Below are 24493 nucleotides of genomic sequence, written 5' to 3'. Positions count from 1 at the left end.
TGCTAATACTTATACTAACTACTTAAAAGTATAGTTGAAAGTACTTATAATATATTAAAGACTACCAAAAACAGTTAAAATTCCTTCCCGCACCAGCCTACACATATCTTGAATCTACCCATTTTCCTCAAGGTCTATCCTGGGTTAAATGTTGGATCCTTTGGATCTTGTTCATTGCAATAAGAACACCAATTGTTAAATCACTGATAGAAAAGGATCATTTAGGAGAAATGGAACAGAAAGGTTATTCTGAAAGGAAAGCCAAATTTCAAATCTCAGTTAAACTCAAGAGGCAAGATGTTTATTATTGAAAAGTTCAAACTGATGACTATACTGCAGTGAGATGGACATATCAGGGTTTCATGGGGTTGACATGGGGGCCTTGAAGAAAGATAAATGGGCATGAATTTAGTTTATGCAGAGGAAGGCTAAGCTGGTTTGAAATAAAAAAAAAAGAGACAAATAAGGTGATTGAGCATTTTAATGTTTATTTAATTATAGAGAAACAAGAGTAATTATTAATGGGAAAGAAGGTTTCTCTAGTTTATCAAATATTTAATGTTTGTCAAACCAAAGGAGGGATTTGGGATAATTTATTTATTACTGAAAAGAGATTATAAGCTTTTGAAAGAGAAATTAATGATTGTAACAGGTCCTTAGATTCCTATGGAACTTAGGAGAATATAAGTAAATATATGAGTTGAAAGGGAGCTGAAGGTGGGTGACTTACAACTGAATGTGCTTGGACTCCAATTAACTGTATTAATTGAAGGGCTGCATCTCTATCTAACCTGGTACAGTTAGATTCCTATTTGATGTATCCAGTCTTTTTCATTCAATATTTAACATCTTCCTACTTGTTACATCAAATATGGGAAAATAAGTAGATATATGTGAACAAGACCTACTATCTCTATATAAATCCCATGACCTTCAGCTGCCTTAGGAAGCTACTATTATATGAAGGTATCCCACTTCAACTAGGGAAAGTGATATAGAGCCAAGTGGAACTGGTTATACTGAACAGAGAGAAGCCTCTCCAAAGAACTTTCTCCAAAAGTGCAATATACCAAGGTTCTAGTGATTGACATGTTTGTGTTATTTTTATTCCTTCTGAATATTTTGCTGTAGACCCCAAGCCTTTCCATGTATTAGTAAATGCTATTTCTTTATGCATGGTTGATCTAATTCTTTTATGAATTCCTAAGTTTCAAAACTCTTATTAAAGACATTAATAGAGTATCAACCTTGAATTCAGGAGGACCCGAGTTCAAATCTGGTCTAAGACACTTAACACTTCCTAGCTGTGTCACCCTGGGCAAGTCACTTAACCCCAGCCTCAGGGGGGAAAAAGACATTAATAGTAACTGGAACTAGCAATCTGTTATTAAAAAAATCAAAATTGTAATTTTTGACTTCATTCTTATGGTAATCTAATATTCTCTCTTAAGAAAATACACACACACACACACACAGATCAGAGAGTAAGCAACCAGGTCAATTTTACTTTTACATCAGAAGGAATCTATACTTATTGCTGACCTGATCACTGCCTCCTGTCCATCTTAAATAAACTTCTATCCCCCTGCCCCCAATTTCATGACTATCTTATTCAGAAATGGCTTTCTTCTTCATATCTCCTTTTTTTCTTCAACCTTTTTATTCTTTGACTCAAACTCACTTTCTCTCTTTGAATTGGTTTGGTACTTCATCAAGGAAAAGAAAAGTGAGGTTGAAGCCTCTAGGTTGGTATGGCAGTCAACCAGACCCTAATTGAAATTGCTAGATGTCTCCTGTGGATCTTTCACTTCTTTGTCAGCATTGGAGAAGACCTTGAATGTTGGAATGATGGAGAAGAATGAAGGCAGTCAAGTGGCAGGTGTTACCTGCATTGTTCTTGCTTGGAGCTAAGAAAAGATTAATCTTATTTAATAACAGAGTTTTAACAGCTGTTGGGGAAGATAGAAAGCAGGGGCTTTGCCCCAAGGCACTGATATCTAAAGGGATGGGGCACATTTTTTCTTTGGAAGAGCCCTCCACTTCTATGCAGTAAATGTTATCTGAATGTCTCATCTCCTACTCTAAGACCACACACATCCTACTTCTTCAAACTCCAATGTTTAGGGTTGGACTTCCCCAATACAATTGTCCTCACTGTTGTTGCAACCTGCCATCTACCAGAATCACCTCTCACGCCCCAGATTTGTTTTGGGAGGGAGGGGATGCAGGTGAAAATATTCTTTGTTATGATTTCCCTTTTCCTGTTAAAATTATCTCTTTGGAAATGCTATTAGTTTACTTTCTACATATTCTATTAATACCATGATTATGAAGATAAATTTGTCTTACAGTAAAAAAAAGATATAAACAAAAATCAGATATAGAGGCACAAGAGTTATACAGCCTCTGGGATCTTAGAGCCCTTAAACAACTGCCCTCCCCTCGCATCCATAGCCCTTAGAAGTTGAAAAAGCCCAGATAATTCCCAGGAGATCCAAGCTATCTTTCTCAAGCCCTTAGGCAAAAGAAAAAATTCAAAAGCTATTCTGAAAGACTCAAAATGTCCTTTTGATTGAAGATCACAAAGTAGGACAGTGTGATGGGCTATCTAGGCTCAGGTCAAACACCACAATTCTTACTTAGGGATCCCACCTGGATTTAAATAGTGTATTATTTGCTGGTCATGGCCCAACAACCTCTGAAACTTACTTTCCCTTTGTAATTTCAATTGATAAAAACAGTTTTGATCTGGGAAAAATATTCATGTTATTGATATGGTTCATAGTTATGATACAGATTATTTCTTTTTCTAGCTAGGAAACCTAGAAATAACTTGATTTTATTTATCCTTGATTGTATTTCCCTAGCTATAAGATCCAATATCGCTTTATAATAAAAGGTATTTAAAAATAAAAATCTGTCATTTCTAATGAACACAAGTAACTGACTTGTTAGATTTAGAAGCCAAATTTTTTTACTATTTTTTTAGGTTTAGTATTTACTATGAAAATTCTTAGGGCCAATTTCTCTTTCATGTCTTCAATCCATTTTAACACTGACTGATAATCTTATTGATTTCTCCATCTTCTGTTAAAGATTCATGCAAGTAACTAGTGAAGCCAAATAATAGAGGAGAATGCCTTGCCCTCCCTCACTCCCCATTTTGCTTGCAAGTAACTCCGGAAACCCCAAGAGCATACATGGCAAAGGAGTCCAAGTGGTAGATAGCCCTGCAGCCTCCAGTGGTCCTCAATCAACCAATTGTGATGAAGCTGTGCCAGTCCAAGGGTCCCCTGTATTTTCTCAGCAAGGGGCTAAAACTCCACATTCCCCTTTTGACTAAGGTCTGTGCCTTGTAATCTACTTTGTGTAAAAAGAAATACAAATTTTAAAAAGCATGAACTATTTTAAGTTGTTTTGAAAAATTAATAATTAAAAATCCATTCTAAAATGTGGGATTTTAAATGGATAGGCGCAGCTCTAACAGCGCACTGATATAATCACTGTTTTTAGAATCCTGTTCTAGGGCTCTTTCATAATACTGTACTGCTTGTTTCTTCTCCCCGTTGAGCTTGTGAATGAAGCCCAGGGCTCCCAAGCTCTTTGCATCTAAGCAATTCTGATTCAGACGTTTGAGAGCTAAATTCTTCAAAGCCTCAACTATTACAGTGCAAAACCTGGGCTTTACTTTTATCCCTTCTAAATAGTGATACATAGCGAGTTCTCCATCCCTCCTCTGGAATTCCAGGAAGCGGCCATATTTGAAGTGTGCCTGCTGCTTCTCTTCTTCACGGACATGGTCTAGGGTCAGCACTTTTTGAAAAATGTTCTCCGCCTTTCCAAGCTGACTTGCTTCACCATACATGCCAGCCAGGTCTAAGTAACAATACACAAATAGAGGTTTCTGTTTGATGGCTATTTCAAAATGAAATATGGTCATTTGAATTAGTCTGTCGACTTCCTGTTTGTCCTTTCCCCTAGGCTTGTACCTTGTGGCCTTCTTGATTTGGTTTATTTGTTTCCTGTAACAAAGTCCCATTTGATGATGCAGGAAAGCAGAGGTTGGTACCAGTTTTAAGGCCTTTTTTAAGAGCTCAATAGCCCTCTCTGGTTGGTCTTCTCGCCGGTAAAATTTTGCTGCATAGCGAAAGACATAGGGCTCTGACTCCACTTGGTCAAGGGCTTCTTTAATATATTTTTCTCCTTCAGAACTTTTCCCTATGTCCTGAAGCTTTAGTGCCAGGAGAACCTTAACAAATGTACTTTTAGGATTTAGCCTAAGTGCTTTCTTCAGAGGGTTCAAAGAAAGGCTTTTACAATCGAAGCCATCTTTCTCAAAGTCATCCATTCGGTAAATGACAATGGCCAATCCAGTGTTAAATTCGGGGTGCTCGGGCTCTGACTCCAGGGCCTTTTCAAAGCAGGCTTTGGCCTTCTCATAATACCTCCCTCCAAACTTGAGTAGCGACCACCCTTTCTCACACTCAATTTCTGGAAGTTCCACTTTATAGAGGAAAGGACTTTGCAGCTTCTTACAACTTGCCTTTACCTTATCCAAGTAAGTCTGGGCTTCCGTAAGTCTGTCCAGGTGATAATAGATCCAGGCATAGTTTCCCCAGGTCACAATGCTTCTCTTTTCCACTTCATTGGAGTAGTCTTCTTGAATTCTTTCTTCTGCATTTTTTAAGTTTTCTAAAGCTTCTTCATTTTGGCCTTTTAGATGTTTCACATAGGCCAGTAAGTTAAAAAGGCTGACTTTGGATTTAATGGTCAGATATTCCAGTTGGTCATCAATTCTCTCTTCTGTATAAGACAACTCAATGTCCTCCTTCTGTAAATTCCAAGTAAAGTGACAATCCAACATCAGCAGGAGGCATTTTAAGGAATGCTTAGGTGTTTCACTGTAAGAGATAAAAATCCAGTTTAGTTTCAGAGGCATAGGTAGAAATTTCTAGTGACTCATAATCCCCAATGTCATTATTTTCACTAATAATAATACCATGACATCTACGTGTCACTTACTATGTACCTAACATGGTAGGTAGCACTGTAGTTCACAGCGTGCTGGACTTAAAATCAGGAAGATTCATTTTCCTGAGTTCAAATCTGACCATAAACACTAGCTATGTGACCTTGGACCAGTCCCTTAATTCTGTTTATCTCAGTTTCCCCATCTGTAAAATGAGCTGGAGAAGGAAAGGAAAAACCACTCTAGTATGGGGTCACAAAGTTGGACACAACTGAAAAACCACTTAATAAGAACAACATATATCTAGTACTAGGTTAAGCAATTTACTATCCCATTTTATCCTCACAACCACCCTGGGTGGTAGAAGACATCACTATCCCCATTTTATAGAGGAGGAAATTGAGGCAAAGAGATTAAGGGACTTTCCCAGCATCACAAAGCTAATAAGTGTCTGAAGCTGAATTTGAATTGAGGTCTTCCTGCCTCCACTGAGCCACCTAGCTGCTTCTAACTTACATTTTTCTTAAATTTGTTACCTTTCTATTTCCTTTTTTCTCCTCCCATCTCCCCACTCTCTTGACTATAAGCAGATAATCCTGGGTCTGGTGTCTAAGTTCTAATTGGGTCCCATACCTTTACTAGCTGTTTGACCTTGGGCAAATTATTTAATTTTTCAGTTCTTTCATCTGTAAAATGGAATAATAGAACCTACTTCCAGAGGTTGTTATGAAGATCAAATGGAATAATAATTACAAAATATTTAGCACAATGCCTGGCACATAGTAAATATAAATATTGATAATGTTTATATATAATTACATATAATAAAATAATAATAAATATGTATTAACAAATTTCAAATGTGCTAGGTTCTGGGCATACAAAAACAAAAATGAATAATCTCTGGCCTCAAAGGCATTTGAGTTGGGGGTGATAAGCTTGGGAGATTCAATAAATACATAAATAAGGAAATATAAAGTTTGCCACATTTATGTGAGAAACAAAATTAGAGACATATTACTAATATCATTAATTTAATTTAATTACTTTTCCCTTAGGCTTAAAAATATTTCATAAATATGCTTGTTATTTATTGAAAGACTATTCTTGTGAAGAAGACATGATTAGGGATTTTTTTTCTATTTAAAGTGATGATATAATGCACAAATTGGGGACCACGTAAGGGGGAAAAACCCTAATATTTGTTTATTTAAGAATTGAAAAGTTTCTATCCACTGGATTTTAAAATTAAAGACACAAAATATAATATTGTATTCAATAAATCACTTTTAAAAGTAAGTCCTGAATTATGGGCACTTAAGGAAAAATATTGGGGGAGAGAGACCACTTTCCTTATTTGTATGACATTTTGGACACTTTTCGTTCTCCTTCTGGGTCCTTTCTGGAAAAAAAATGTTCTGCCTACAATCTGAAGCAAAGGAGGAGAGAGAATGGATCATTGATTTCAAAGGGTTTTGAGATGAAAAGGGAAGAAAGGCCCTTCCTGAGCTTCTACTCCAAATCTGTAAAATGGATGGTTTAAATGAATTCATATCTAACTCCTAGGATCATATCACCTCCTACTTCTCTCCCCCACATATATATTTATAAAATAGGTAGGGATAAAGAATTTTAAAACTGGGTGCTTATAGGATTTCTTAAAGCTTCTCCAGTTTGGGGAACTCTCCGGGATTCCCAAAGTTCACCTGTACCATCTTATTTGCATGTTCTCTCTTGCTGACACATTTACTTCCATTCTGGTTTATTTACTGCCTCCCCCTCCCCAATTGCTGCCACATCTACAAATTTCCATATCCTAACATATTGGGAGAGAGGTCCCCCTGGCCAATTCCTAGCATGGCTTTTGCTGTTAAGAATAAATCTTAACTCTGTTCGGCATTTAATAGTTTTCATATTCTGGCCTACTTTGATTTCTTATACTCTATGATCCAGCCACACTGGTCTAATTGTTATTATTATTATTTTTTTTGAACACAAAATTCTATCTCCCATTTCCATATCTGTTCATTGACTTTCTTCTTTGGCTGGAATGAGCTAAACCCTCACCTCTGCCTCTTGATTTTCTTGGCTGCCTTCAAGACTTATCCTAAATCTCACCAATGGGAGAAGGCTTTTCCTGATCCTCTCCTGCTACTTCCACCTTCCTGGTTTTTATTCCCTTCCATCTACTTTCTTCTTTATATATCTTGTGTGCACCATATTATTTCCACGTCATCTCTTAAGAACAAGGACTGTTTTTTAACTTTCTTTGTATCAGTAGTGCTTAGGTCCATCCCTGATACATAAAGAGCTCTTAATAAATGCCAAATAAATAAATAAATGATGACTGACTTATCAACTGTTGTCTAAACTTGACATACAATTTGATGGACAACTCATTGGAACTGATACGCTTATTTTAGACACATATGGTAGAATTTCAATAAACAGGAGCAGAGTTGAATAAGAGGAGAAAGAGGATGGGATTTTATCTTGTTTAATGCTTTCAGTGAATCCCAAGTTTCTTCCTCAAACAAAATCTGATCTTTTTAACAAAAAAAAATTTAGTGATGTTATATGGCTGTAAATCATGAAATGCTACAATTTGTGAAGAACTAATAGTTTGAATCACTTAAAGAATAACACAGAGATGAATGATAAGCATAAATAGAAAATATCTATTAGTATGGATATTTGTGAGAAAAATAGCATGAAAGATGACATCCAAGAAATTCATGACCATGAAAGAGGTTGGCTATTTATGTATTGAGAGTGATGTACAACAGATACACATCGCTTTGGCTCTTCTGGAACCCAAGTATTGTACAGAGCACATTGGTTGAGACCTCCATAGAAAATTGACAAAAGAATGTATACAGGTATATATGATGAGAAGGTCTTGTTATAAGGAATGTTTGCATCTGTGTGATCAGAGATATATGGAAATACTGAACTATAGAAAAAGTATGTGAAGATTACCAAAAGGAAGGCAATAATTCTAAAATTATAGCTTTTAAGATGACATTTTAGCTAAAGCAACAATGACTTTTTCTGAAGTGACCTAATATTTTGAAGGAACCTATAGAAAGGTAAAAATTGAACAAAACGAATATTTATTGAGCAGCATATTTTACCTGTTTAGAGGATCAGGGTGGGGGGAGAAAGGGAAGGGCAGAAACTTATGTCCACCATATTATTTTAGGTAGATAATGGCATTAAACCTCTTGTTTGTTGTGACATCCCTGTCATCTCTATCCCTTGTCATGGACTATGCTATTTAGGTATCATAAAATCCATAAGTCTTAGAATTGGAAGTGACCATTGAGGAAGCATGGTCTGGTGGAGATTTCAAATACTATATTTAGAGTCAGAAGCACTAGTTTTCAATTCTAGGTCTGATGCTTATTGTCTTTGGGGGAATTCACCTTGCTTCTTTGAGCCTCAGTTTCCTTATCTGTAAAATGAGAAAGTTGAATTAGATAGCCTCTAAAGTCCCAATCCAGCTCTGTATCTGTGATTCTATGATTCCAAGGGCCCTCTAATGGACCTTGAACTGAGAGACATTTGATGTGTTTTAGCTGTTTTAGGAAGAGTAATCTCAAAGTAATGTGTAGGATGGTCTAGAGCATGGGAACCAAGGGAACCAGTTTGGAGACTTGTAATAAACTAGATATTTTAAGATTATGAGGCCCTAGTTTGGGGAATTCAAAGTAAGGAACTGATTCAAGAGAAATAGGCTAGAATCCTGACATGATAATAATGGGAGGCACCTTACAGAGTATCAGCAGGTTCTGACCTGGGTTTCAGGTCTCCTGCCTCCAAACTCAAGTGTTTTTCCTGTTGATACCATGCTCTAGTACCAATAAGATTTGGTAACTGTAGTAGAGGGAGGAAAATAAATCAAAACTAATCTCAGACTTTACAAGCCAGATTTCTAAACTAGAAGACAGAAATAGAGAAGTGCAGAGAGGAAGCTATAATTTGGAAAAAGAAGATAATTCTGATTTTAGTTTATTTTTAAGCACATTCATTATGCTGGTATGATAGGATATATAGGTAGAAGTTTCCTAGAGGCAGTTATAGATAACACAAAGTGCTGGGCCTGGAGTCAAGAAGACTGATTTTCCTGAATTCAGCTCTGACCTCAGAAACTTAACTAACTGTGTAACTGTGAGCAAATCACTTAACCCTATTTACCTCCATTTCCTCATCTGTAAACCAACCTACTATCTTTGTCCAAAAACCCCAAAAAACCCAAATGGGGTCAGAAAGAGTTGGCTATAACTGAAATGACTGAACAACCACAAATTCGGAGAGGCACTTGAAGACAGTGGACTGAAGCTTGGCTCAGAGGTTCAGATTGGTGATGAGGATTTGATAATCATCAGAATAGAGGTAATGCCTGAGAGTAAATCAGATATTCCCAAGAGGAACTGCCAAGAAAACAGGGCAGATAGATAAGAGTAAACTTTGGGGAATATTTACATGTAGTAGTCTGGGGAAGAAAGTGGTTCCATTAAAGCGAGTGTAGAAAATAGGAGGTAGGAGGAGAATCAATATGGTATCTTAGAAACCAATGGAATAAATGGTTTCATAAAGAAAGTACTGGTCAAAGGTGTCAAATAGGTTAAAGGGTGCCAAAGACTGAATTAAGGACAACACAATTTGTAATGGCATTTTCCCCCCAAAGAGTATAAGGGCAGCCCTACAAGTGTGGGTTGGACACCTTGAACTAAAATGTTATTATAGAGTCGATTTATAGAGTGTAGATTTTAAAGCAGCATTTTATGAAATAATGATATCTTTTGTTTTTACATCACTTTAATTTCTAATTGTATCCCATCTTTACTCCTTCCCCAGAGAAAATATACTGGAAATAAAGAATAAAAAGAGAGGGAAAATATAATTCAGTAAAACTTTCTATCACATCATCTATGTCTGATTTATGAAATGTCTCCCATCTCTGCAAAGAAGAGAAATTTAGTACCACTTTTAAGTACTCAGTGATTTTGAGAACACACATAACTGTGAACTGAGTAACAAATCTCCCACTTTGAGGTAACTTTGCTATTTAACTTCTCTTTAACCAGGCTTGATCCTGGACCATTTAAGTTGCTCATTGTTACTCTTTTTACCTTATTTCTTCCCCTTTATCATCCTCTGCTATTATCTAGTGTTTAGAAAAACAATATTTTCTCCTAGTTCTTTCCATAGCCAGTATCACTTTTAGGGGAAAAAAAAGAGTATTGCTTCCTAAAGATTTCTTCATCCATTTATCAAAGCTTTCTGGATGCTATGATGAGACATAGAAAAAGAGGTCCTCTGGCTCTGGATTTAGAGCACCTGTGTTCAAATGCTGCTTATGATAATTACTATAGGGAGCAGCCAGGTAGCAAAAATGGGTAAAGCATTAGCCCTTGAATCAGTAATACTTGAGTTCAAATCCAAGCCAATTGATATAAAAACAGATACGACTGATTGTGGTTTTCTTTATAGCCAACCAAATTAGGCATCCTTTAGCTGTGTGACCTTAGAAAAGTCACTTAGTGCTTTAAAATAAGGAAAGAACAAAAAGACTGAAATTATTTGTGTGATTTCAAATATGTAGCAATAATTCTGACTGTCTTCTTGTATATATATATATATGTATATATATATCTAAGTATATATATATATATCTAAGCCATCCTTTATATATATATATATAAAGGATGGCTTCTTTATTCCTCTTCAGTTCTAAATCTAGGATTCTACGATCTTTGCAAAATGAGTTAATAGGAAGGGCCAACCGCATAGGTTTGTGGGAGAAAAATTGCACCTATCTTACCTCAACACACTAGTGTGTGTCCTTTGCAGAAAGATGAAACCTCAAAAAATCTCTGTACACAGAATATTTACATTTCATCATTGCATCAATGTGGAACAGGTCTAGGTAGGCTGTATAATGGACACACAGCACAGCTGGCAGGGTTTAATCTTAATATTAGCTGTTCCAGATGGGAGGGGAGGACCCCTATCAGTTACACAAAGTTAGAGCCCACATGGAGATATAAACCTTATTCCTCTTCTTTTGGATTAAGAGATGGGAAAGCAAGCTTTATTCACATGCTATCTTTTCTGACTTCATTTTGAACTATATAGAACCCGTGTTAAGGGAGTAGCCAATAGACCAATTAAAAAGTGTGTGGTTGAGAACAAAGGAGTGGAAGGGACATTTACCAAGCTTCCTGCAAACTGCTGTGAGGGTTTGAAGACTCTTTGCTCTCTGGGTGATTCCAAGAAAATTAGAGACACAATGGGCATGAAAGAGATGACAATGTACGGGAAAAGCAAAATGAACTGTGCCAGTGGATTGCCAATGATCTAAGCAAGGTTAAGGTTGTAAGGAAAACCTTCCAGAAGTAAAGAAATCTGTTGGAGCAGGCAATGGTGAGTAATGACTAGAAACGAACCAAGAGCAGCCTGTTAACTCTCTGCTCTCTGGTCCAGGAGTTTGGAGATGCCCCTGAGAGCAATCTCGCTTTGTCTTTGGCGCACAGATATTTAGCCTAGTATGGGACTTTACTTTGGATCATGAAACATTGATTAAGCTGCTACTGCGAGTATGCCCTTGTGGTGGATGCTTTCTAAAGTCCTACTTATAGACAAATCCCTCACCCCAAGAGATTGGCGTCTCTGGATGGGCACTCTTTGGACCATCAGTTTTATTATTACTCTTGAAAGAAAAAAACAAAACTAAATAGAAACAAATAGGATTCTTCCTTCCCCTAAACTCTCCCTTGCCTTATTTATTAATCTTGCATCCCTCCCTCCCCCCTCCCCAATCCCCTAACAAGTGTGAGAGTGGCCTCCTACTGCCAATACTTTCTTTTCAAAAACTGACCTTTCTTTGAAATGCTATCTTAAGCCCAAGCTAGCTTCTCTCTCAAATTTTCTCCAGGAGAGCTGGCAGCCTCAGTCAGGAGAGACGATAGAAATGGGGTGGGGGGAGGGAGAGGGAATCCCAATTATAAAGCATCCTGATATTGGGTTATTGTTTGTATTAATGGACTATGACTAAGCAAATATTGGAAGGTACAATGCAGGATCATCTGCATTCATGGAAAAGCAGGATTGCTTGATGATTAGAATTCAAGAGAAATTTTTGGTTGGACTATCTTTGCCTGCAGGGAGAGAAAAACAAAAGAAAAAGAAATCCATTTACCTCATGTTTGTGGTGCTGCAATAAAGTCCTGCTGGATTGCAGCTTGGTCTTAATTGCTTTCCAGGTAGCAGTCTGCAGGGCTGCTCTGGCGTGCTTTCTCAGGATGGAGGAGGGACAGGGTTTGCGGGTTGTGGGTGATCCTTGCATACGCTGCTTATAAAAGAGAGCCTTGCACGTCATAGATGAGCATGGAGTGGGAGGGGAAATCGAAACTAGAAACTGCAATTGATTACTAGCCGGGAAAAGGAAACTAACAGAGAAAGCTGTCTGGGATCTCTGAACCTCTAGGCACCAGGCTCTGGTGGAAAATAAACTTGGGCAGAAGAGCATCTTCTCTGGACCAGGTATTGTGCTAAGTAAGCACTTTGTAAATAGTATCACATTCGAGCCAACCTGGGGATATAAGTGCTATTATCCGCATGTTGCAAATGAGGAAACTGAACCAAATAGAAATTAAGTGACTTGTCTAACTTCACACAGCTAGTAATAGATGGCAAATTTGAATTCAGGGCTTCCTGACTCCAACCCTGGAGTTTTACCTGTTACAGTATCTAGCTGCTTGGACTAAGGTAGATAGTTAAAAAAAAAAAAAAAATCTTCACAAAACCCAGCTGGGTTTAATGTTAATTTAAAATAGAATTTGGAGTTCTGGCAGAGAATCTAGATTCCACCACTGCTATCATGCACAACTGGTTTATCTACTGTGCAACAGTATCATAATACTACTACAGTGTATCACTGTACTAGTTTTCAAGTCTTTGTGACTCCTTAGATGACAGCACACTAGTGTTGTCCGGGGAAAGAGAGCATTTTTGGCAAACAAAGGCACTGGAATGGTTTTCCATTTCATTTTCTGGTGCATTAAGGCAAATAGGGGTAAAGTGACTTGCCCAGGGTCATACATCTAGTGTGTGTCCAAGGCTGGAATTAGATTATGGTTTTCCTTATTCTGGGGTCCACAAGGTCAAAACTATTTCAATAATAATGCTAAGACATTTTAATTTCTAATGGAAATATCAAGAGACATAATTCACATAAACAAAAACTCTAGGGTGAGGTGAGAGTGTGATCCCTCAATGATTAATAAAAGTTTGAGAACTGCTATCCTATGCAGGTATAGGGTTGTTCTGTTTTGGAGACTTTCAGAATATTCCTTGAGAATGTTAAAAACAAACTTAAGTTTGGACATGCATTCCAGTTTATTTTAGCCACTGTCTATGGAGTAAATGCCAGAGTGGTTTCTTAAAACCAAAGGTGTTTTGTATATGATAGATATTCAGTTAAAAAAAAAAATTGTGGAAGTAGGCTGAAATCATGGAAAAGTGCTGATTTGATTTATGCTGGAAGAAAGAAGGTGTTGGATTCAGATGGACAGAATTGGCCTTTAATCTTTAGTAGAAAAAGCACCAAAATGAGTTACAAAGCAAAGATGATTTGAGCTTTGTAGGCATCTGTTCATATGTTTTGTTGTTCCTCCATGACCTTGGCTTCCTGGCTGGCTTCATACATTTCTCAAACACAATTTTCTTCCCAAATGGAAAAGGACCTCATATAAGAAAATAAAAATGAAAGTGAGAAATCCATAAAAGCTACCAAACAGATAGATATGTCATTAATATTTTTGCTATTCTTCTAGGCATCATGAGGACAAAAAAAAGTACAAATAATAAGCACTACTATTTTTGCTCTCTACAATGTTTATAAATGATTTTTTAAAAAATAAGGACTTCTATCTATCTTCATATTGGGCTATCATGCCATATTTTTGTATTGTGTAACTATAAGGACATGATAGAAATGGGCAATTGAATATAAAATGCATATTCTATTTCTGAAAAAAAAAGATGACAGGTTTTTGTTTTATTTTTATTTCTGGAAAACTTTTTTTATTAATAGGATTTTGTGGGAAATTAAAAATGGTAGAAACAACAATGAGGAAGCAGAAAATTGTCTCAGAAACCTTGTGCTATCCCTGTTCCTTTCCTCCCCACCCACTCCCTGACTTCAGTGTCTCCTCTCTCTTTCTGAATCTGCTGGGCTCTTTATTAGACTGAGGGCTGGACCCATGATGGACACTAGAGTAGGGGAAGGGGAAGGAGGAAAGAGGAGTTTATTCTACTAGGGGCCTGATCCAGATCATTTCTGGGCTCTCAGTCCTTTTCTACTCTCCTAGTTCTGTACCCCAGGATAATCAACAATGATGACAGTCGGAAGGAGGTAAGCCTTGTCCCCTTTGCTCTCAATTCCTAGAGATGGGAGTGGGGCATGAGGATTAAAGGATGAAGATCTGCGCTTTAAACCTGGGAATCTGCACAAAGAGTGAGGTTCCTTCTATTCCTGAATCCCTCACACCTACCCCTAAACCCAAGACCAGCACATTCTAGTACTTATAGGGAGTACAAACTAGTCCCTCCGAAGGTATTACTCATCCTCCCAGTGCTAACTAGTGCATATCACCAGAATGGTGCTAAAAATGGGAGTGAGAGGAAGGGACAAGGTGGCTTCCCAGGCAAAGTGTAAGAAATCTGTTATATGCAATGTGATAAGGGAGAAACCATCAGAACACCCCAGGACAAGAGGAGAACATTTATTTTTTGTTAAGAACTAGATACCTTGTAGAGGGCCTCAAATAGTGGGGGAACTCTGGGTAAGGTATAAAACTCTTCAGCCCAGAGGGAACCTGCTGACAATGTCTGGTTTGGCTCCCCACCTCCCCTAAAGGCTCTCACCCTTCCTGAGAAGTCAAGGAGGGCATGGCCATTTGTATTCTACTTGAAACAAGGGCTACATACAGATATGTGACTTATCACCCAGGAGAAGTAGTAGCATCAGCCCTCCTGATACATACTCCCGAAATACGATTTGGTGGAATTTACCCAGATTTTGATTCCCAATGACAGAATCCCGGAATATTCTGGACTTCACCTGTTACAGTTGATCATCCTATGCTCACTATCTATATAAATAGCATACCATTAGAAGAATTGGCAGACACAGGTGCGGATAGTATGCAGATAGATAGAGGTGCCAGCTGGCTCAGTCACTGGTTAAAGATTAAGGCATACACCCATATGTCTGGCATAAGACGATCAATAGCAGCTGAAGTTAGTGTTACACCTTTGAGATGGAAATTTGAAGATAAAACAGGAGGTTTTACTAATTTTGTAGTAAAAAAAATCCCCATCAATCTGTGGGGAAGAGACATCTTACAACAGTTAGAATTATAATTGAATACTTAAGCTTTTTAAGCAGGGCTTCTGTTGAAGGCCTGCCAACACTCTCACCTGTTTCTATTCAATGGAAAACTGATACACCAGTGTGGGTAGAATAGTGGCCCTTAACTCGTGAAAAAATTCAGGCCTAATTAGATATAGTTCAGGAGCAACTTGACCAAGGACATTTATAACCTTCTCTAAGTCCTTGGAATTCTTCTGTATTATTATAAAAAAGAAATCTGGAAAATGGAGGGTGTTGACTGATTTGGTAAATGAACAGATGGAAACTATGGAAATTCTTCATCCTGGGCTTCCATCTCCTACTCAATTGTCTAGGGAATGGCCTCTTTGGGTTATAGATATTAAGGGTTGTTTCTATTCTATACCTCTGGATAAGGAGGATATGAAAAGATTTGCTTTTTCAGGGCCCAGTGTTAATTTAGCTGAGCCTTATAAAGTATTTGAATGGAGAGTTTTGCTACAGAGAATGAAAAATAGCCCTATTATGTGTCAAATGCATGTGGCTGCTGCTCCTACTCCAGTAAGAAAAGCATTTCCAAAAATTATGTCATTGCATTACATGGATGGGGTGTGTACCTGAGGAGCAAATGTTACAAGCATGTCTACAAAAGACCATAGAAACATTAAGGAACTACCAATTGTATACAGCCCCAGAAAAAATTCAAAGGCACACTCCTTTTCAATATTTAGGATATGAAGTATATACTAAGGTGTTTACAAAACTTTCTTTAAGAACAGAGAAGTTGACCACCTTAAAAAACTTTCAGAAATTGATAGAGACATCCAAAGGATGCAAACTACCTATCGATTGCAATCATTATATGACATTTAAGGGGAGACACTGTTTTAGACTCACCATGCCAGTTTACAAAGAAGCTCAAGAGACTTGAGAGAAGTTGAACAGGCTTTATCCAGTGTGGCTGAAAGTCATTCAAAAATCCTTGGAAATATCAGTTTTTGCTGCAAAAGAGGCATGCACAGCAGTTCTTCATCAAGGAGACAATGTGATTGTGTGGGTGAACCTTCCAGTACAACCAAAACAAAGCCTTACTCCTTACCCAGTGCTTGTGGCTAAATCTTATTAAAGGCCAGTAAGCAAGTAGTACAATTATCTGGAATAAGACCTGGCAAGATATACACCTTTTATACTGATGCACAAATTAATGTATTTGTGGGATTTGTGGGATGTGGAATGTGAAACCATCCCAAAGTGGCAAATTTTATGGGCCATAGCTCCAAATTTTGCACATGGATCTCCTTTAAAGATAACCCAGCTATTACATATTTGGTCATGGATTTTTGAAGAAAAGGTTTCTAAGGTTTCTGTTAAAGGACCAACTATCTTTACAGATGCATCCAAACATAACATTTGTGCTGTATACTCTCATGACTTAACTATAAAGAGCGTAGTCAGAACTCCTTTTCAGTCCACTCAGCAGAATGAATTGCATGCAATCATTCTACCTCTTACTTATTATCCAGGAGATATAAATATAATATCTGATTCAGCTTTTTCAGTAGGTGTGGTACAAAGAATTGCCATAGCCCAAATAAAATTTGTAGCCTCTAATATATATCATCTCTTTAAGGAACTTCAAGAGAAAGTGAGAAAGCATTTAGCTAAGTATTATATCTTGCATGTTCACTCTCATAGTAGACTTCTAGGTCCTATTTTTTAATGGAAATTCAAAGGTAGATAGCCTTCTAACCATGTTCGCCAATACCCCTTTATTTCAGGCAGTCCAAGAATCTCATTCTAAATATCATCAGGCTATTCGAGCTTTATGTTTGCAAATTGGGATAATAAAAGAAGAAGCATTGTAAAAGCCTGTATAGCTTGTCTTCCTTTCCATGGTATTACGCTCCTTCTAAGGAAGAATCCTTGAGATTTGAGACCCAGTAAAATTTGGCAAATGGATGTGACCCATTATAAATCTTTTGGTTGTCTGTCTTTTATCCATGTTGTAGTAGACACCTTTTCAGGATTTACTTTTATAATACCAGCAGCAACAGAGGCTGCCTGAGTGGTCACTGAATTCCTTATACAAGCTTTTGCAATTATGAGTGTGCCACAAGCAATAAAAACAGACAATGGATTTGCATATACTTCTAAATGTTTTGCACCCTTTTGTGCACAGTATCAGATTTTACACAAAGAGGCAGAAAAAGAGAAACCCCTCAAAACGAAGGAAAAGACCCAAGAAGAAGGAGAATACCCAAGAAACACTGGGTGATTTCATCTATAACTACATGTGCCACTGAAAGAATATGCTGTTAACCCTATGTGTATGGCAATTGACTCATGGACATCAAAAATTGTTAATGAGACTGCTGCAGGATTTCAAAACCTGCAGGAATGATTGGATTCCCTGAGACATGATAAGACTGTTGCAGGACTTCAAAACTTGCAGGAATCACTGGATTCCCTGACATGTGAAGGGACAATAGATTGATTTTGGACTATCTCTTGGCTGCTGAAGGAGGTATATGTGTGGTTGTTATTTATATACTCTCCTTCTAGAACTCATGGAAATGTTTTATAATACCATGTTGATTCCTAATTGTTTGCTACATCATTATTTGCTTAGTGATTCCTCATGTTGACTCATGTTGTTACATCATTACTAGCCTGTGTTATATTACTACTTGCTTGTGTAATACCTCCCATGCTGGTGGATTTATGTATACCTGTTTCAATTAAAACAAAAGAAAGTGAAGATGTAGAGGGCCAGAGGTAATGGGGGAACTCTGGGTAAGATATGAAATCCTTCAGCCCAGAGAAAACCTGCTCACAATATCTGGTTTGACTTCTCACCTCCCTTTGGTGCTCTCATCCTTCCTGAGAAGTCAGGGAGAGCATGACCACCTGTGTTCTACTTGAAGCAAAGGATACTTATAGTAAGAAACATTTGCGTATCAATAGCAGGTTTATTATAGTTAATACATACACAGTGTGCTGTGGTGGGTGACATAATCATACCAAGATATTTAAGGGTTGAGAGGACTTGAAATAAAGGGACTCCATCTTTGACCATCCTTGTGAGTCTCCTTATTCTTCTCTCCTCCACTAAGACCAAGAACTCAGGCTAGGCCTGAGATCCTTCAGATCTGGATGGTATATATTGGCACTCCAGTGTGGGGGCTCTAGAAAGCATAGTACATTTTGGCACCTCAACTTGGGGACTCTAGAAAGCATACTACAATCCCTCATTTTACAAATGGAAAAACTGAGGCACAGAGAAATTAATGACTTTCTCAAGATTACACAAGTATCCAAGTTTATACTTGAACCAGCGTTCTCTCATTCCAAATCTAGTATCTTTTTAGGGTAAATTACTTACCCTTGGTCACACAATTAGCATCTGAGGCCAGATCTAACCTGAGGTTCTATCCATTTTACTACCTCCCTTTTAAAATTGATTCCTCTCCTCTCCTCCCTCCCTCCTTCCCTCCCTCCCCCCCCTCTCTCTTTCTTTTTTTTGACTTGGTAAAAAGGGTTATTCTTTGCCTCACTTCTTTCTTATCTAGTCTTAATCAATGAATTGGTATTGCCTCAGCTGAACTGAGACCTATGCAAGATTTTAGTTTAAAAAGACCATGGTTTCCCACTGTATCCAGGGCCACCTCTAGTTGTCCTCTTCTATGTCTAGTCACTGGACCCACATCACTCCCCATGAAAAATAAGGCTGGTGATTTTGCACAGCCCTCCCTCACTTCAATCCAGTTCACTTGCAATATTACCACCCTGATGTCATGGTTTGTCTTAGAGAACAAAGGATATATAATAACAACAGAGAACAAACATGGTTTGTCTTAGAGAACGAAGGATATATAATAACAACATCAGAATGTGTATATGTATCAAATAACAGGTTGAGGGTGAAGGGGACATACTAGTAGGAGATCAGATCAGAGTGATTGACCTTCAAAGGATTATAGTCTGCAATAAATGGTGTGAGATGGCCCAGAATATTCTGTTCAGATCCACAGCTACAGCTTTGGCTTTCCTAGTTATCTCCCCTTCACCACAGGATGGAGATAGGGAAGGGAGGAGAAGGGAATGATTCAGAACCTTTTAACAGTTGTGCTCAGGCTCCACCAGGGGTAGCACAGGACACAAGCTCCTTTTGTAGTCATATCCATTCCTGCATTCATCAGAAAGGCTGCTGGCCCTACCCTCTGGGCTTGTTTGCCTGGGATGCTCCTGTACCATGTTCCTTCTGAGGCATTTCTGGGAACATTCTGATGTCTTCCCCTACAATGAATCCACTATATATTGGGTATTCTTTCTGTGATTCTTCTTCTGTTCTTTGTGTGTATATATGAAGTCTAACAGGTTGGTTGTTAATGTAAGTGTAAAGGAAGGGAAAAATATTTCCCTATATTTGGGGAGAATGGTGTCTCTGAGGGCCTGCTAATAGAGGGACATTTCTAGTACCAAAGCTTTTAACATAGACCTATGCATGTAGCCAATCCTACATTCTGGGGGAAAGATCAGAATACATGAATTGTTTCTATTTAGAATGCCCTCACATCATTAAATTCCTCAGGAGGAATCTCTACCTACCTCCTAATATTACTGGCATCCAATGGCTCTGTGAACAATATGAACAAAAGTAGAAATAAGATATTAAGGTAGAGGGCTAGTGTGTGTGTGGGAACTGATTTTACTCTACCAGATTAGCAAGTATGTGAAGAGATTACTTTGGTAGTATAATCTTATCTGGCTGGAAGTGTTCATATTTAAACTAGTTTTCCTATTTTGGCTTTTGCAGAAATTGAGCAACTTTGTATCTCTCATATTCAAGGGAACAGGGTATTCTAGATATTTACCACTTAGCTCAGTTTCCCAAGGGGGCCAGTCAAGGATTTTTCAACCTTTCTACTCTCTTCTTACCTTGATGTTCTTTATTTTCTGACTATTCCACATTTCTTCCCACCCCTCACTTCCTACCAATGATCACTGGTAGATGTACCTTATTTAATATGCTATCATCCCATATTTTTAAGTATGGGACTTTGTTTTAAGGGATTCACAAGAAGTGCATCCATATGAGTAGATTTCCTGATAAAATCTTTATGATTTGAGTTTTGCCCTTTTCTGGGCATCTTTTTATATGGCTCCTGAACTTCTTAGGTGGAGTCTTGGTATGCTGGATGTCTAGATGGGTCCCCAAACCAAAGCCCCTAAAATCAAATATGACCTCAGACACTTTTGTGCTGAGTGACATTTAATCTCTGTCTGCCTCAGTTTATTTATTTATAAAATGGAGATAATAATGGTACTCACCTTATAAAATTGGTGTGAAAATCAAGAGAGATATTTGTAAAGCACTTAGCACAGTACCTGGCACATAGTAGGCACTATATAAATGCTTATTTTTCCCCCTTCTCCTTCATTCATTTAGCAATAATCTCTATTTTAGCCAAAATTAAGTAAAATTCCAACCATCTGTATCTGAGATAATATTCTTACAGTAGTATAGGCCTAAAAACAGAGTTAAAAGGACAAAATTTTATAAATATTCTTAAAAGTATTTCTAATTTATATCCTTCTGAGTGAGCACAGTCCAACCTATCACTTCCCTACCTTTTAAATGTATAATATGTGATCTATCCTGGTAAATATCCTGAATTTTCTAAGGTAGTTATAGTCTGATTAATCCACATGCCACATAGTTGACTATCAATGAAATCTTCATTTTTTTTTATCATGGTGGTTGGAGCATAGGAAGAAAATAAAAGGACTTGATTTTGATGGTGTTAAAGAAGACCTCCATTTTAGTTATTACACATGTGGAAAAAATTGCATACTAGGAGTTGGAGGACCCTTACTCCCATGACTAGAATGATCATGTAGGACCTGAGAAAGAATATGTTTAGACTTATAATATATCATGCATTTTCTCTTCAACCATTTGCATGCAAAATCTTGGGCTCCAATCAGTATCATTCAGTTTGCAATTTGTGCCCAGTTTCTAGTTCCAAAATGCACTTAGAAATGCCCACCCATCCTTCATGGCATGGTGTATGCTGTCAATTTGCCTGGATAACACAATGCTACTCTCTAGGGAGACATGTTAGGGAGGAACATACTCAAAGGTGGGATTGAAGTGGCAAGATTATACTGTAAGAATGGGAGTGGTTGAGAAAGATAATCCGTTCCAGACATAGAAGGGACCCAGATGTGATGGAAAAATTCTCAAGGTCTATTATAGTTATCAGTCTTGAGTGAAGCTCTTATAGGAGAGTTTCTTTATTGGGACCATAAACTGATAGACAGACCTAAATTTAACTATTTAAGGCAGATTCAAGGGAATGACTCAAAGCTACTGTAGCAGGTTGAGAGCTCATCCAATCAAAAAGCTATAAATCTTACTGCTTTTGACTTAACAGTGGAAAAAGTAAAAATGATTTTGCCTCTATGCTTCTATGGGCATTAGCCTAAATAACTCCATATTGGAACCTTATCACTATAAATACAATATCAAACAATATGGAATTTGTAGTCATCACTGACAGACACAGTATTAAGTCCTGGGGCATACAAATAAAGGCAAAAGGCAATCGTTGTTCTTAAGTCACAATCTAATGGGGAGGACAATATACAAATTATTAAGTATAAATATATACAAGAAAAAATAGGAAATAAGAAAGAAGGTGCTAGAATCAAGTGGGGTAAAGAAAGATTTCCTGTACTATGTAAAATTTTGACTGCAATGTGAAGGAAACCAGGGAAGTCAGGAGACAGAGATGAGGAGGGAAAGAATTCCAGACATGAGGGAGAGATGGAAACCAGTATCACTAGGTCAAACATTACATGTAGGAGTGCAAGGTATAAGAGAACTGGGAAAGTGTGTGTGTTGAGAGGTGGATAGGAAGGAGGTAGTTCATGGAGGTAAGGACAAAAAGAGAATTTTATATTTGATTTTTGGAGATGATAGTAAGTCACTGGAGTTTATTGAATAGAGGGAGTAGAATGGTCAGATTAAACTTTAGTGCTTGAGAATAAGATGAAACTGGAAAGAAAGGAGACTGTGGCAGGCAGATACATCAGTGATTATTGGAATAGTCTGAGCTTGAGGACAGGGCCTATGGTATTTACAGCTTTAGAGGAAATTAAAGTATTTAAGAAATATTTCAAAGATAAAGTTCACAAGCCTTGGCTACTGATGAAAATGGAAAATTAAAGATAGTAAAGAATTGAGGATGACTCATAGATTAAAACTTGGTTATGATATTCCTCTAAATTTTCCTCTTGATATCTCTTTCAGGTGGTAGTCAGTGGATTTTTTCTTAGTGGAATAGTTTCTCTTTATGTTTTCAGAATATCATTCTTGAGAGTTTCCAATTTTTTTCTGGGATGATTTTCCCCTTTTAAAATTTGTAAAACTCTCTCTCTCTCCCCCTTTTCTTCTCTCTCCTTTTCCCCCCTCCTCTTTTTTACTTTCTCCCTTTATTCCTCCCCCCTTCTCTCTCTCAATTGATTTTTAAAACGAGTACTATTTATTACCACGTTTATTTTACAAATGAGAAAACAAGCCACAGAACTTTAGGCCATGAGATTTTTACCTATACTTTTTCTGAATGCTCTGAAACCTGCTCTCCAAAATTCATGGTGCATATCAGACTCCACCCTGCTTTCCTTTTCTTCTCTATCACAAAATCTGGGAAGTACAGGCCACTTCCTAAAAGATTCTCCTCATTTCTACTCCTCTGGTAATCAGTTTTTCTTGGTTGCTAAGAATCAGATCCAAACTGTAGTTCTTTTCATTGTCACCTCCATCTTTGTGAAATTGTACTTAAGGTGTGTCAAGAATCTAATACTCTGTTCTGCTCTGCTCATTACCTGCTCTATAATTAGAGGACACTTTAGCAGATGTCCAAATGGTTTCCAAAGTTCCCAGTCACTATAATTTCATGCCTCTGAGACAAGCCTGCAATCTCTTTCTCTCAAATTCTTCCATCTGCTTCTTCTCTCTGTCAGGTACTCTGAAGCATATTCTAATAATATATTGCACTTATTTCTAGTTCCAGTGATCATCATGCATACATTGTCCTCATTCTGCACTTTAGATTTTCTCACATTGTATCTTTCTCTTCCTTCCTTCCCCTGCACCTTCTTCCCTTTCTCCCTCCTTTCTTCCATCCCTCTCTCTATATTTTTTCTTCCTCCCTCCTTTTCTTCTCTCTCTCTCTTCAGTCTCTTTTTCTCTTTCTCTCTCTTCACTTTCTTCTTTCTGTCTGTCTGTCTGTCTCTCTCTTCACTTTCTTCTCTCTCTCTCTCTCTCTCTCTCTCTCTCTCTCTCTCTCTCTCTCTCTCTCTCTCTCTCTCTCTCTCTCTCTCTCGTCCTCCTCTCCCTTACCTTGGTAAGTGCTTATTCTATTTCTCCCCTCTCTATACTTAATTTGTATATAACTACCAGAGACCGGCCATCTTGTAAGCCCCTTTTTTGGGTTTGGTTTTTTCTATGAATTTGTGGGGCCATTTGTTGCTATTATTCTAATATTATATTCTCCCTAAGTCATTTTACAGCTTCAGGGATGACTTAGCGTTTCCAGTTTTATTCTCTCAATATGTCCCATTATAAACTGGTGCAGATATGTCAGTCACTTCTATTAAATCATGATTCTGTACCTGTGTTCTCAGTGTGATGGGTCATGCTGGTGATGCAGCTGAGTGAGAAGAGCATGACACTGTTTTTGAGATATCAAGCCTTGGCTACTTTGAGTCTTCTAGGACCTGACACAATCAGCTGATGTTATGTATAAACAGAAACTGCTTTTTCTGATCTGGTTCTCTCTAGTGCCATTTTCATCTCATTCATGAGCATATTCTACATTGGGGTGTTAGCATCCAAATCAATCAATCCATATTTATTAAATTCCTATTATATTGCAGGCATTATGCCAAGTACTAGGGTAGAGAACGAGGCAAAAGATATTTCTTGAGCTCAAGAAGCTTACAATTTACTGGGGAAACAACAACAAAAAATATAGAAAAACAAACCATAAACAAAATGAATAGGAAATAATTACCAGAGGATGAGCACTAGAATTAAGAAGGATTCAAATGAGGTGACT

The 24493-nt window shown here is 37.6% G+C and overlaps 1 protein-coding gene across 1 annotated transcript; it reads right to left on the bottom strand.

Annotated features, from left to right (window-relative positions):
* Positions 1 to 468: 468 nt before the first annotated feature.
* LOC141558500 (interferon-induced protein with tetratricopeptide repeats 5-like) lies at positions 469 to 12320 on the bottom strand. The gene is made up of 2 exons (XM_074295812.1): positions 12174 to 12320; positions 469 to 4901 (listed from the first exon to the last, which is right to left on the bottom strand). The coding sequence occupies exons 1-2, from the start codon at positions 12176 to 12178 to the stop codon at positions 3461 to 3463; spliced, it is 1446 nt and encodes a 481-aa protein (XP_074151913.1). The 5' UTR covers positions 12179 to 12320; the 3' UTR covers positions 469 to 3460.
* Positions 12321 to 24493: the final 12173 nt, after the last annotated feature.

The sequence above is a fragment of the Sminthopsis crassicaudata genome, chromosome 2, assembly GCF_048593235.1.
Source record: "Sminthopsis crassicaudata isolate SCR6 chromosome 2, ASM4859323v1, whole genome shotgun sequence".
NCBI classification, from domain to species: Eukaryota; Metazoa; Chordata; class Mammalia; order Dasyuromorphia; family Dasyuridae; genus Sminthopsis; species Sminthopsis crassicaudata.
The sequence above is the reverse complement of the archived record's forward strand: the minus strand, read 5'-3'. Positions and strand labels throughout refer to the sequence as shown.